At 42.3% G+C, this 15480-nt stretch overlaps 1 protein-coding gene across 3 annotated transcripts in view; it reads right to left on the bottom strand.

Annotated features, from left to right (window-relative positions):
• The window catches only part of LOC129697145 (protein LYRIC-like), a 62773-nt gene that overhangs the window by 13972 nt on the left and 33321 nt on the right, over nt 1–15480 (bottom strand). For 2 of the 3 annotated variants that reach the window (XM_055635397.1, XM_055635399.1), the window contains exons 6-8: nt 14710–14784; nt 9417–9515; nt 2047–2162 (exon numbers count right to left, since the gene is read on the bottom strand). In XM_055635397.1, coding sequence (XP_055491372.1) covers nt 2047–2162; nt 9417–9515; nt 14710–14784 — 290 coding nt within the window. The remainder of the gene's footprint in view (nt 1–2046; nt 2163–9416; nt 9516–14709; nt 14785–15480) is intronic. The other variant, XM_055635398.1, reaches the window with a different exon arrangement.

The following is a 15480-nucleotide window of genomic DNA, read 5'->3' as shown; positions in this document are numbered from 1 at the left end:
AGGAAATGCCGCTCCAGACTCAATGGTAGGCCGCAAGGACGGGTCGAAGACGCTGCCCTGCCCTCCCCCTCCCCCCCCACCCCTCACATAAAAAGACTAGTCCTCCAAAAACAAAACACTATTTAACATACTAAAAATTTAAAAAGAAGCGAAAAGACGCACAGCAGGGCAGCCATATCCAACTGGACGCCCCTCCTAGAGGGCAGTGGCAATGACATTATCTGTTGATCTGTTTGCTCTGAGCAAGAAGTTGTTTATCTGTTTGCTCTGAGCAACAAGGTAATAAACTGAGCAAGGTAATGACTGAGCAAAGGTAATAAATGGAAGGCATGGGATTTAATTTTTAATCACTGACCCCGAGTTCACTGCATTGGGGATATTGTTCCATGTTTGACGTCCTAAATCCAAAAGATATTTGGCTGGCACTTCAGTGCACTATTGAGCTATGACGCACTATCAACTGTGTTATCATTTGGCTGAGACATTAAACATTAAATCAGTGCCCAAATGCTCTTTTAGAGGAATGTAATGAAGATATTGTAGGAGCTTTCAAAGCAGAACAAGGATGGTGTCTCACATGCCATTTCAGGCTTGTTTATGGGCACAACATGAATACAAATAGCTATTGGGAAAGGTACATTATAAAACAAACAAAAACATCTTTAAAAGAGTATTGATGTGTCTTCTTTAAAATAGTAGTAGTGACCCGTCTGAAGAAGGGTCATTACCTGAAACGTCACCCATTCCTTCTATCCAGAGATGCTGCCTGTTCCGCTGAGTTGCTCCAGCATTTTGTGCCTATCTTTAGTGTAAACCAGCATCTCCAGTTCCTTCCTCAGCCATTCCTACTAGTCAGATCTTGGACAATAGCCCTGTACTTACTTCAAATCCTCAGTTCGAGGCTTTTTAAATGTAATGAATGTTGGTGCTTCCACCAATCTTTCACGCAATGAGTGCCAGACCCTCATTACACATTGGATCATTTTGTTTTCTCAAATTCCCCTCCAATCTTTCTACTTAGCTTAATTTTAATAGATCCCCTCACCCTCTGCGCCCACACCAACCATTTGATTCTCTACTGAGGGAACAGAGTCCTTCCTGTTTATGCTAAGTCTCTCGTAATTTGATATACTTTGGTCAAGTCCTGACTTAGCTATTCCTCCAAAAAACTAACCCCAGCCTAGCCAACCTCTTCTCAAAAATAATATTCTCCAGCACCTGCAAAAGCACTGTATATCTGCTCTGCATGTTGTCAGATATTGGTATGCCCTTTCAGTAATGTGGTGACCTGACCTGTAGGTATTCAATACACTATTTGTATGTTCACAAGTGCTTAATACTCTGCTCTTATGGTCTGTGCCTCAGCCACTAAATGGCTTCATCTTCTACATATTAATAACACACTTTGTCCACAGGGATCTTATGAGCTTCTTTCCTCTGTATGCATCCGTATAATACTATTTATTATGCAATTCCACATCTTATCCACTTTCCGTTCAAATATGACTCTTTTGACCATTAATATTTTCTTTCCAATAATTAATCTACAACTAATGTTAAGGCTGGGTGGCTTTGTCTACTACTGTCTGATGAAGGGTCCCATTCCGAAATGTCACCCATCCATTTTCTCAAGTGGTGCTGCCTGACCCGCTGAGTTACCCCAGCATTTTGTGTCTATCTTTGGTATAAACCAGCATCTGCAGTGCCTTTTTATTACATCCCCCACTGCAACTGTTTTCTCCACCAGTTTCATTCACCTAAAGTAAATTTGTTGTTACCCATCTTTTGTTGGGCTTGCAACATGAAAACTAAATTCAATGTATTTTAAGAATTCTGTGCCCTCTATTCCTTTGCATATCCCTTGTGTCCTTGTCACTGATGAAGTAGTCCACATCCCCAATCAAAACCAATCAATTTTGTTTGTATTGTTCATGAAATTGCCTAGATTTTTGAATCAGGACAGACTTCTGGACAACCACGAAAAATGAAAATTCCTAAAGTCTTTTTATTGGTATTTCTGTATAGGTGCTATCTTTTCATCATTACCTTCAGTTTCTCTTTCTCAGCTTCTTGAGCTATTAAGATTTTGTCTCCAGTCCAGTTGCCCCATTCCTCTGTTGGTGGACTCCAATCTGAGTTAAGGTCAACTGCAAAGGGGTCGTCTATAAACAATGATATTCAGATTATTATTTTAAACATTCATGGATACTATATAATGGATCGGTTTAGTTTACAGATACAGCTTGGAAACACGCACTTCGGCCCACTGAGTCAACGCCAACCAACAATCACCCGTACACTAGTTCCATCCGACACACCAGAGACAATTTATAGAAGCCAATTAAACCTACAGACATGCATGTCTTTGGAATATGGGAGGAAACCGGAGTACCCGGAGCAAACGCATGCGGTCACAGAAAGAACGCACAAATTCCGTGCAGACATCACCTGTAGTCAGGATTGAACAGTGTCTCTGGCACTATGAGGCAGTAATTCTATTGCTGTGCTAAAGGCAGATCTGAAAATATTAGAGTACTAGTAAAGGTGTCCAGTTCAGGAAGAAACTTCCTATCAATTTTTTAAATTTCAGTACCCTCAACTTTAGAAAATTTACTTCTGGAAGCCTTTGTTTTGTCTTGGTAGAGCAGGCAACATATTGTCACCCAATGCCTGCCTGGTTTGGTCATTTAAGGAAAGATTAGAATGGGACCCAATGGCCAACCCCCTGTTTCATTTTGTGAAGAAACTTTTAATTAATTGTAATTTTTCAAGATTTGACGACTAAATTTAATTGCCCTATTCAAAGCTTTGGTTTCTTGCAAATCTAACATGGGAAATGGTGATAGTCCACTGCATAATAAAAACCAATAAACAGGGTTTCCTCATCTTTTGTTTGTTTGGACAGCTCTCTGCTAGTGTTAATCTATTTTCTGTGGCAAACAATAATTTCCTATCTTTGTGTCTAAAGATTTGGAACTTCTGCAATTTACTTTCCTTTGTGATTTCCTTTGCGTGTGTCGAAAAGAGATGGACTATAAAAATAGGAAGTCTTACTACATCCGACCAGGATGCAGAGATCATATCTGAAGTACTGAGTACAGTTTTGATCTCCCAATTTAGCAAGATATACTTTCATTAGAAGGAGCTCAGAGAAGTTTCATTGGGTTGACTTTTGAGGAAAAATGAAAGATGTATCGCTGCTGCAGGATAGCCCTTAACTGCAGTTCTCAGATACCAGTTGCTTTCTCTCCAAATTGGGAGCTACCTTTTGCTGTGCATTTCTCTACTTTAAACCAAGAGCACATTATAGCCCAATTCAATTTGTCTATAACCTTTACCTTGAAATAAAAAATAAATTTAACCTTAACAAAGGGGGTTATGTAGAAAGAATATGGACATATGGACGGTTAATATGGACATCATTTTAATTTTGTGTAGTTGGAAAACTGAAGGTGATGGATTAAACTCCGTCTGATTTTCCATCAATGTCTATTAAATATTTGATGCAATTTGACTGGTTTACCAAGTAAAATGAGAGTGAAGAATTAACGAGTGCAAACGGAGGGTTAATCAGATGGTGCAGACATGTACCATACAGTAGCTGTAGACTGAATAAACTCTTACAAGAGATTGTTTTGGTGGTGTTGATTTCAACTGCATTTGAACAAATAACTATAAATGGTTTTCTTCCAAAGATCTTTCAATATTTTAGTGTCAAGATCACTAGAATTAGCGCAGAAAACTACTTGACAGAATTTTCCTTCTAATGATTTATTATTAATAAGAGGACGCACACATTTTGAGTCGTTACAGGCTTGAATGGCTGACTCTGTTGTGGAGCAAAATAAAATCACATGGTGTTCTCTGGTATTAATTTGACAAAATCGTTCACCTGAAGAAGGAATTTAATGCAGGTTAACCTTTCAAGATATGCTAACTGACCATTTGATTACTTATTTTAAGATTGTGAACCCCAGATTCCAGATGCAACAGAGATGATTTCTATTATTCCACCAGATTTAATTTAAACAGTAAAAAAAAAAAATCAACAATGTTCTTCTTGAGAACAGAGCCTATTTCACGCCGGTTGTGATGTAGAGCTTACTGTTGCAATTCAAGTTTATCCAAGTGGAATTGTGAGCTAAGTAAACAATTACATTAAACAATTACAATTACCAGAGAAGGAGTCTGGTGGAAGCCCATGATTGGTGGAAGAGGACCAGAGGAAGCAGCTGGTTGGGTGCAACCCCAGGTTTACATTTTTACATTTCTGCCTTCAGGTTAAGGATTCTGGGAGTTGATTGTACAGTATTTAATAGTATTTATTAGTAAAGTTTAAAGGATAAAGTTTTGTGTTTTTTAATATTTAATATAGAGTTAATTTGGGAGTAAGATATGTCAGTGGAGATTGGCCCCGTGGTTTGCTCAGCCTGCAACATGTGGGAGATCAGGGATATGGTTGGTGTCCCTGGTGACTACGTTTGCAGGAAGTGTGTACAGCTGCAGCTCTTGGCAGACCGCATTGAACGATTGGAACTGTGGCTGGATTCATACTGGAGCATCCACGATGCTGAGAAAGTCGTGGATAGCACGTACAGCAAGTTGGTCACACCGCAGGTAAAAGGTAAGAGGACAGAAAGGGAACGGGTGGCCAATAGCCAGCAAAGCAGTAGGCAGGTAGTGCAGGAGTCCCCTGCGGTCATCTCCCTCCTAAACAGGTATACCATTTTGGATGCTGTTGAGGGAGATGGCTCATCAGGGGAATACAGCAGCAGCCAAGTTCATAGCACCATGGATGGCTCTGCGGCACATGAGGGGGGGGGCGGGGGGAAGAGTGGAAGGGCAATAGTAATAGGGGATTCAATTGTCAGGGGAATAGATAGGCGTTTCTGCGGCCGCAAACGAGACTCCAGGATGGTATGTTGCCTCCCTGGTGCAAGGGTCAGGGATGTCACTGAACGGCTGCAGAACATTCTGGAGGGGGAGGGTGAACAGCCAGTTGTCGTGGTGCATATTGGCACCAATGATATAGGTAAAAAAAAGGGATGAGGTCCTACAAGATGAATTTAGGGAGCTAGGAGATAAACTTAAAAGTAGGACCTCAAAGGTAATAATCTCTGGATTACTACCAGTACCACGGGCCAGTCAGAGTAGAAATAGGCGGATATTACAGATGAATACGTGGCTTGAAAAATGGTGCAAGGGGGGAAGAATTCAAATTTTTAGGGCATTGGAACCAGTTCTGGGGGAGGTGGGACCAGTACAAACAGGATGGTCTGCACATGGGCTGGAATGGAATCAATGTCCTTGGGGGAGTGTTTGCTAGTGCTGTCGGGGAGGATTTAAACTAATGTGGCAGGGGGATGGGTACAAGAGCAGAGAGGCAGGGGGTTGTAAAATGAGGGTAGAAGCAATAGGTAGCAAGGTGAAAAGTAAAAGTGGCAGGCAGACAAAACCAGGGCAAAAATCAAAAAGGGCCACATTTCAACATAATTGTATAAGGGGTAAGAGTGTTGTAAAAACAAGCCTGAAGGCTTTGTGTCTCAATGCAAGGAGTATTCGTAATAAGGTGGATGAGTTGAACATGCAGATAGCCATTAATGATTATGATATAGTTGGGATCACAGAGACATGGCTCCAAGGTGACCAAGGCTGGGAGCTGAACATCCAGGGATATTCAATATTCAAGAGGGATAGAGAGAAAGGAAAAGGAGGTGGGGTAGCGTTGCTGGTTAGAGAGGAGATTAATGCAATGGAAAGGAAGGACATTAGTTTGGAGGATGTGGAATGGGTATGGGTAGAGCTGCGACACATTAAGGGGCAGAAAACGCTGGTGGGTGTTGTGTACAGGCCACCTAACAGTAGTAGTTGGAGATGGTATCAAACAGGAAATTAGAAATGCGTGCGACAAAGGCAAAACAGTTATAATGGGTGACTTCAATCTACATATAGATTGGGTGAATCAAATTGGCAGGGGTGCTGAGGAAGAGGATTTCTTGCAATGTATGCGAGATAGTTATCTAAATCAACGTGTAGAGGAACCAACGAGAGAGCAGGCTATTTCAGACTGGGTATTGAGTAATGAGGAAGGGTTATTTAGCAGTCTTGTTGTACGTGCCCCCTTGGGCAAGAGTGACCATAATATGGTTGAGTTCTTCATTAGGATGGAAAGTGACATTGTTAATTCAGAAACAATGGTTCTGAACTTAAAGAAAGGTAACTTTGAGGGTATGAGACGTGAATTGGCCAAGATTGACTGGCAATTAATTCTAAAAGGGTTGACGGTGGATATGCAATGGAAGCCATTTAAAGACAGCATGGATGAACTCCAAAAATTGTTCATCCCAGTTTGGCAAAAGAATAAATCAGGGAAGGTAGTGCATCCGTGGATAACAAGGGAAATCAGGGATAGTATCAAAGCGAAGGATGATGCGTAAAAATTAGCCAGAAAAAGCAGCATACCAGAGGACTGGGAGAAATTCAGAGACCAGCAGAGGAGGATAAAGGGCTTAATTAGGAAAGGAAAAATAGATTATGAAAGAAAACTGGCAGGGAACATAAAAACTGACTGCAAAAGGTTTTATAGATGTGTGAAAAGAAAGAGATTAGTTAAAACAAATGTAGGTCCCTTGCAGTCAGAAACAGGTGAGTTGATCATGGGAAACAAGGATATGGCGGACCAATTGAATAACTACTTTGGTTCTGTCTTCACTAAGGAAGACATAAATAATCTGCCGGAAATAGCAGGGTCAAAGGAGTTGGAGGAATTGAGTGAAATCCAGGTTAGTCGGGAAGTGGTGTTGGGTAAATTGAATGGATTAAAGGCCGATAAAACCCCAGGGCCAGATAGGCTGCATCCCAGAGTACTTAAGGAAGTAGCTCCAGAAAGAGTGGATGCATTAGTAATAATCTTTCAAAACTCTTTAGATTCTGGAGTAGTTCCTGAGGATTGGCGGGTAGCAAACGTAACCCCACTTTTTATGAAGGGAGGGAGAGAGAAAACAGGGAATTACAGACCAGTTAGTCTAACATCGGTAGTGGGGAAACTGCTAGAGTCAGTTATTAAAGATGGGTTAGCAGCACATTTGGAAAGTGGTGAAATCATTGGACAAAGTCAGCATGGATTTACGAAAGGTAAATCATGTCTGACGAAACTTACAGAATTTTTCGAGGATGTAACTAGTAGCGTGGATAGGGGAGAACCAGTGGATGTGGTGTATCTGGACTTCCAGAAGGCTTTCAACAAGGTCCCACATAAGAGATTAGTGTACAAACTTAAAGCACATGGCATTGGGGGTTCAGTATTGATGTGGATAGAGAACTGGCTGGCAAACAGGAAGCAAAGAGTAGGAGTAAACGGGTCCTTTTCACAATGGTGGGCAGTGACTAGTGGGGTACCGTAAGGCTCGGTGCTGGGACCCCAGCTATTTACAATATATATTAATGATCTGGATGAGGGAATTGAAGGCAATATCTCCAAGTTTGCGGATGACACTAAGCTGGGGGGCAGTGTTAACTGTGAGGAGGATGCTAGGAGACTGCAAGGTGACTTGGATAGGTTGGGTGAGTGGGCAAATGCATGGCAGATGCAGTATAATGTGGATAAATGGGAGGTTATCCACTTTGGAGGCAAAAACAGGAAAATAGACTATTATCTGAATGGTGGCTGATTAGGAAAAGGGGAGATGCAACAAGACCTGGGTGTCATGGTACACCAGTCATTGAAAGTAGGCATGCAGGTGCAGCAGGCAGTGAAGAAAGCCAATGGTATGTTAGCATTCATAGCAAAAGGATTTGAGTATAGGAGCAGGGAGGTTCTACTGCAGTTGTACAGGGTCTTGGTGAGACCACACCTGGAGTATTGCGTACAATTTTGGTCTCCTAATCTGAGGAAAGACATTCTTGCCGTAGAGGGAGTACAGAGAAGGTTCACCAGACTGATTCTTGGGATGTCAGGACTTTCATATGAAGAAAGACTGGATAGACTCGGCTTGTACTCGATAGAATTTAGAAGATTGAGGGAGGATCTTATAGACACTTACAAAATTCTTAATGGGGTTGGACAGGCTAGACGCAGGACGATTGTTCCCGATTGTGGGGAAGTCCAGAACTAGGGGTCACAGTTTGAGGATAAGGGGGAAATCTTTTAGGACCGAGTTGAGAAAAACATTTTTCACACAGAGAGTGGTGAATCTCTGGAATTCTCTGCCACAGAAGGTAGTTGACGCCATTTCATTGGCTATATTTAAGAGGGAGTTAGATGTGGCCTTTGTGGCTAAAGGGATCAGGGGGTATAAAGAGAAGGCAGGTACAGGATACTGAGTTGGATGATCAGCCATGATCATATTGAATGGCGGTGCAAAGGACTGAATGGCCTACTCCTGCACCTATTTTCTACGTTTCTATGTTTAATCTTAGAGTAAAAGAATGGAGGAGAAATGTCTTTAGGTGATGAATCTGTAGAATTTGTTGCCACAGGTGGCTATAGAGGCTAAATCTCATGGTGGAGATTAATAGGTTCTTGATTAGTAATGATGTGAAAGGTTACGGGGAAAAGGCAGGAGAATAGGGTTGAGAGAGAAAATAGATCAGGCATGATTGAATGGCGGAGCAGGCTCAATGGGCTGAATGGCCTAATTCTGCTCCAATGTGTTAGGGACATGAATGGCACACAACTTCTACAGATGTATGGTAGAGAGCATACTGACTGGTTGGATCAATGCCAGAGAACAAAGGAGGCTGCAGGAAATGGTAGACCTTTCCTGGTTCATTGCAGGTGCTGATCTCCATACCATCCAAAGGAGGTGCTACGTCAAAAAGACTGGGAATATCATCAAAGACCCACATTACCCTGGCCAAGCTCTCAACGCGCTACTACCATAGGGAAGAAAATATATAAAGCCTGAAAACAATGACCTTGAGGTTCATGTACAGCTTCTTCCCAGCGACCATCAGGCTTTAGAAAACTGATCACAACCCAAACTTAGTAACTATCATCTAATGTGGACTTGGTTGCACTTCGTGTTTGCACTAAAATGGTCTGGTTACCTAGTATTATAGATTGTTAATTTACTTTTGATTATTGTAATTTATTTGTGTGTCATTCGGTTAATAGGCCTATAAAGCTGCAGCAAGTATGAATGTCTTTGTTCCGTTGCCAGTACATAAGACATTTATACACTCTTGACTCTTAAATATGAAAGGTGTTAACTTTTTCACTGACTCTGTAATTGGCATTGTCATTCAATGTTGTTGAGCCCAACCGCAATGTGTGAGGGCCCTTTATCAAGAAGATTGTGGCAGCTCAAAAAAAGGCAGCTCATAACCAACTTCTCAAGGGTAATTTGTCCAGATGTCAAAAATAAACATTAAAAAATATACAGAAAGGAAGGGTTTAAATAATGAGACAACCTTACCTAGTCCGAGCCAAGCTTCATCAATTACAGGAGATGAAAGTGAGGTACTCAAGTGACATCTGGCTGGACTATCTTGAGATGATATATTGTCGTGGGTAACTGAAGATATAAAAAACAATTTTGTCAAAACAATTCATGATGCCCTTAAAAAGTGATAAGTTTGTAACATTACTCAAAAACAAAAAATGATATTTTCTACATAACCAGACTTACGAGTCAGAGTCATACAGCTTGGAAAAATAGGCCCTTCGGCCCAACTTGCCCACACCAACCAACATGTCCCATCTACACCAGTCCTACCTGCCTGCATTTGGCCCAAATCCCTTTAACCCTATCCTATCCATGTACCTGTGTAAATGTTTCTTAAACATAGCGATTTTAACTGACTCAACTTCCTCTTCCGGCAACTCATTCTACACACCCACCACCCTTTGTGTAAAAAAGTTATCCCTCAGGTTCCTATTAAATCTTTCCCCCCCTCCCCTTAAACCTTTGTCCTCTGGTTCTTGATTGTACGACTCTGGACAAGAGGCTCTCAGCTTTTACCCGATCTATTAATCTCAAGATTTTGTATACCTCTATAAGATCACCTTCTGCACTCCAAGATGATAGTATAATCTGGTAATGTATGGCGTGTGGAGTTTGCCCATTCTCACTGTGACCATGCGTGTTTCTCCCTGATGGCGTGTGACTTCTGTATCTCCTGCCCAATGGTGGCCGCCCGCAAGAAGAGGGCACAGCACAAATAGTGAAGATCTTTGATGATAGATGCTGCCTCGTTTGAGTCATATAGATGCTTTTGATGGCGGGCAGGCCATGCCTGTGATGCTGGGCCAAGATGCAAAATGCCAGGATATTTTCTCCTGATAGAGTATTTGGTAAAATGCTGAATCTCTTTAAAGTTTAAGAAAGTAGAAGACTAGCATGCTTTTTTCATGATTACATCTACATGCTGGGCCCAGGATTGTCATCCGCGATGATAAAGCCCTGGAATTTGAAGCTACTAACTCTCTCTACCGCCAATCTGCCAATGAAAACTGGGGTGTCCTGTGAGTACAAGCCCAGAGCCGTTAAACACTCATCATATATGGATCCACTCATTCCTAGAATCATTCTCATACGGTAAATCTCCTCTCTCCAACACCAGCATATCTCTCCACAGATATGGGTCCAAAACTGCTTATAATATTCCAATTGCGGTCTGATCCGTGCCTTATAAAGCCTCAACATTACATCCCTGTTTTTATATTCTGGTCCTCTCAAAATGATTGCTAACATTGCATTTGCCTTCCTTACTGCCAATCCAACCTGCAAATTAACTTTTTGGGAATCCTGCACCAGCAATCCGAAGTCCCTTTGCATCTCTGATTTCTGAATCCACTCCCCATTTAGAAAATAGCCTAGGCCCATATTCCTTCATGACCGCACACTTTGCTATGCAGTATTCCATTTGCCACTTCTTTGTCCACTTTCCCAACCTGTCCAAGTCATTCTGGAGACCCCCTGCCTCCTCTACATGCCTGCCCCTCCACCATATTTATACCATTGACAAACTTGGCCACAAAGCAATAATTTCCATCATCCAGATCATTGATATACAATGAGAAAAAGTAGCAAACCCAACACCAACCCCTGCAGAACACAGCAGCTAGTCTCTTGCAACAAACCAGAACCCTCTCCCCTTATTCCCAAGGCTTTGCCTTCTGCCAATCTTCAATCCATTGTACAGGTGCACAGTAGAGAGCATGCTGACCGGTTGCATCATGGCTTGGTTCGGCAACTTGAGCGCCCTGGAAAGGAAAAGACTACAAAAAGTAGTAAACACTGCCCAGTCCATCATCGGCTCTGACCTTCCTTCCATCGAGGGGATTTATTGCAGTCGCTGTCTCAAAAAGGCTGGCAGTATCATCAAAGACCCACACCATCCTGGCCACACACTCATCTCCCTGCTACCTTCAGGTAGAAGGTACAGGAGCCTGAAGACTGCAACAACCAGGTTCAGGAATAACTACTTCCCCACAGCCATCAGGCTATTAAACCTGGCTCGGACAAAACTTTGATTATTAATAACCTATTATCTGTTATTTGCACTTCATCATTTTATTTATTCATGTGTGTATATATTTATATTACAGTATATGGACACACTGATCTGTTTTGTAGTAAATACCTACTATGTTCTGTTGTGCTGAAGCAAAGCAAGAATTTCATTGTCCTATCAGGGACACATGATAATAAACTCACTTGAACTATCTTCGATAATACGGAAGGTGCAGGATCAATTCATTCCAAAGAGGATGAATGATTCCAAGGGGAGTAAGAGACGACTATGGCTGACAAGGGAAGTCAGCGACAGTATAAAAATAAAAGAAAAGTACAACGTAGCAAAGATGAGCGGGAAACAAGAGGATTGGGTAATGTTTAAAGAGCAACAGAAGGTAACTGAAAAGGCAATAGGGGGAGAAAAGATGAAGTACAAAGGGAAGCTAGCCAAGAATATAAAGGAGGATAGTAAAAGCTTCTTTAGGTTTGTGAAGAGAAAAAAAATAGTTAAGACCAAAGTTGGACCCTTGAAGACTGAAAAAGGTGAATTTATTATAGGGAACAAGGACATGGCAGGTCCTTGTTCAGGTACTTTGGATCCGTCTTCACTAAGGAGGACACAAACAATCTTCCTGATGTACTAGTGGCCCGAGGATCTGGGGTGATAGAGGAACTGAAGGAAATCCACATTAGGCAGGTGTTGGGTAAACTGATGGGATTGAAGGCTGATAAATCCCCAGGGCCTGATGGTCCGCAGCCCAGTATACTTAAGGAAGTGGCTCTAGAAATCTTGTACGCATTGGTGATCATTTTCCAATGTTCTATAGATTCAGGATCAGTTCCTGTGGATTGGAGGGTAGCTAATGTTATCCCACTTTTTAAGAAAGGGGGGAGAGAGAAAACAGGGAATTATAGATCAGTTAGCCTGACATCAGTGGTGGGGAAGACGCTGGAGTCAATCATAAAATATGAAATGGTGCACATTTAGATAGCAGTAACACAATTGGTCTGAGTCAGCATGGATTTACGAAGGGGAAATCATGCTTGACTAATCTACTGTAACTAGGAAAATGGACAAAGGGAGAGCCAGTGGATGTAGTGTACCTGGACTTTCAGAAAGCATTTGATAAGGTCCCACATAGGATATTAGTGGGCAAAATTAGGGCCCATGGCATTGGGGGTAGAGTGCTGACATGGATAGAAAATTGGTTGGCAGACAGGAAACAAAGAGTAGGGATTAACGGGTCCCTTTCAGAATGTCAGGCTGTGACTAGTGGGGTACCGCAAGGCTCGGTGCTGGGACCGCAGCTATTTACAATATACATCAATGATTCAGATGAAGGGATTCAAAGTAACATTAGCAAATTTGCAGATGATGCAAAGCTGGATGGCAGTGTGAACTGTGAGGAGGATGCTATGTGAATGCAGGGTGACTTGGACAGGTTGGGTGAGTGGGCAGATGCATGGCTGATGCAGTTTAATGTGGATAAATATGAGATTATCTATTGGTAGCAAAAACAAGAAGGCAGATTATTATTTAAATAGTGTCAAATTGGGAAAAGAGGAAGTACAATGGCATCTGGGGGTCCTTGTTCATCAGTCAATGAAAATAAGCATGCAGGTACAGCAGGCAGTGAAGAAAGCGAATGGCATTTTGGCCTTCAAAACAAGAGGAGGAGTATAGGAGCAAAGAGGTCCTTCCACAGTTGTACAGGGCCCTAGTGAGACCACACCTGGAGTATTGTGTGCAGTTTTGGTCCCCTAATTTGAGGAAGGACATTCTTGCTATTGAGGGAAGTGCAGCGTAGGTTTACAAGGTTAATTCCCGGGATGGCGGGACTGCCATATGCTGAGAGAATGGAACGGCTGGGCTTGTATACTCTGGAATTTAGAAGGGTGAGAGGGGATCTTATTGAAACATATAAGATTATTATGGGTTTGGACACGTAAGAAACAGGAAACATGTTCCCGATGTTGGGGGAGTCCAGAACCAGGGGCCACAATTTAAAAATAAGGAGTAAGCCATTTAGAACGGAGATGAGGAAACATTTTTTCACACAGAGAGTTGTGTCTGTGGAATTCTCTGCTTCAGAGGGCAGTGGAGGCCGGTTCTCTGGATACATTCAAGATTTAGATGAAGGGATAGGGCACTTAAAGATAGCGGAGTCAGGGGATATGGGGAGAAGGCAGGAACGGGGTACTGATTGGGGATAATCAGCCATGATCACATTGAATGGTGGTGCTGGCTCAAAGGGCCAAATGGCCTGCTCCTGCATCTATTGTCTAAATAGCAATTGCTCAAATCTGGGGTCCAAAACTGCACACATGACTCCAGGTGCGGTCTCACCAGGGTCCTATACAATTACAGTAGGACCTCCTTGCTCCGAAACTCATATCCTCTCAAGTCAATGAAAGCCAACATGCCATTAGCTTTTTTCACTTCCTGCTGTACCTGCATGCTTACTTTCAGTGGCTGATGTACAAGGACACCCAGGTCTCATGGCACCTCCCCCTTTTTCTAATCTGACACCATTCAGATAATAATCTGCCTTCATGTTCTTGCCATCAAAGTGGATAACCTCACAGTTATCCACATTATACTGCATCTGCCATGCATCTGCAATAAAATTCAACCTATCCAAGTCACCCTGCAGCCTCATAGCATCCTCATCGCAGCTCACACTGGCACCCAGTTTTGTGTTGTCCGCAAACTTGGAGATGTTACATTTAATTCCCTTGTCCAAATTGTTAATATATATTGTAAATAACTGTGGTTCCAGCACTGGGCCCTGCGGCACCCCAATAGTCACAGGTTAAATTCTGAACATCTTCCTTCCTTTCTTATCTCTCTGGCCTTTGTTCTAACCACCTGCCAATCAACTCCCCCCCTCGCTTATGTTGACTTTACCTGCCACACCTAGTCCAACATGCCTCTTAGCTTTTCCACTTCCTGCTGTACCTATTCTCCCCCCACTACAATCAAATCTGAAGAAGGGTCTCAACCCAAAACATCACCGATCCATGTTACCCAGGGATGCTGCCTGGCCCACTGAGTTACTTCAGTACACTCTTGTGCATTTACCAGCATCTGCTTTTCCAGCTTTCTTCTCCCCCCACTACAATTAATCTTTGTTTCTACTCCATTGTTCTGTGGCTTCTTGGCTGCCATTCAGACCCCTCTATTTAAGAAGCAGGGCAACTTGTTATTTGAAGTGAAATAATATAGCGTTGAAAATTCTCTGGCACTTACTAGTTTCAGGAGGATCAGGAAAGGCTCCAAAGATCACAGGAGGACTTTTTACACCTGCCGTATTATCCCATGTTCCTAAACACAGATCAGCAAGATCAATTCATGGCAAAATAAACAAGAGTTAACTTTTAAGCCACAGAGTTTGAGTTGCTTCATTACATAACATTTTGAATTTGCAACTAAACTGATTCTCCATTTTGGCATTTCTAGCAAACTACATTACTGTGATAGACACAAAAAGCTGGCGCAACTCAGCGGGACAGGCAGCATCGCTGGAGAGAAGGAATGGGTGACGTTTTGGGTTTCGGGCTGAAATGTTAGCCATTCTTTCTCTCCTGAGATGCTGCCTGTCCTGCTGAGTTACTTCAGCTTTTTGTGTGTATCTTCGGTTTAAACCAGCATCTGCAGTTCCTTTCTGAACATTGCTGTGATATTGTGAATTAGAAACTCTGATTATATCTGGTTTGTATCCTCCCCCTGTGTTTGAACAACCCCAGCCACAGAAATGTTAGTTACCACTCAATCTCCAATCCAACCCACCTACGGTCAAGTTAAGAGTTAAATAATCCAGTTTGTGTGGGACTTTGATGGTGCTGGCCTGCCACTGTTAGATATCTGGTGGGCAGATAGAGCCGGGGTGGGAAAATAAATTGTTGAGACAGAGGCTGGTATGTGCTGGTGGAAATAAATAATTGGGGTAAAATTAGGCAGTGTTTCCTTTCTTTTTGCGTATTTCCACAAACCCCATGACAGGACTGAGCCTCTACTCGC

Source organism: Leucoraja erinacea, chromosome 5 (genome assembly GCF_028641065.1).
Source record: "Leucoraja erinacea ecotype New England chromosome 5, Leri_hhj_1, whole genome shotgun sequence".
NCBI classification, from domain to species: domain Eukaryota; kingdom Metazoa; phylum Chordata; class Chondrichthyes; order Rajiformes; family Rajidae; genus Leucoraja; species Leucoraja erinaceus.
The sequence above is the reverse complement of the archived record's forward strand: the minus strand, read 5'-3'. Positions and strand labels throughout refer to the sequence as shown.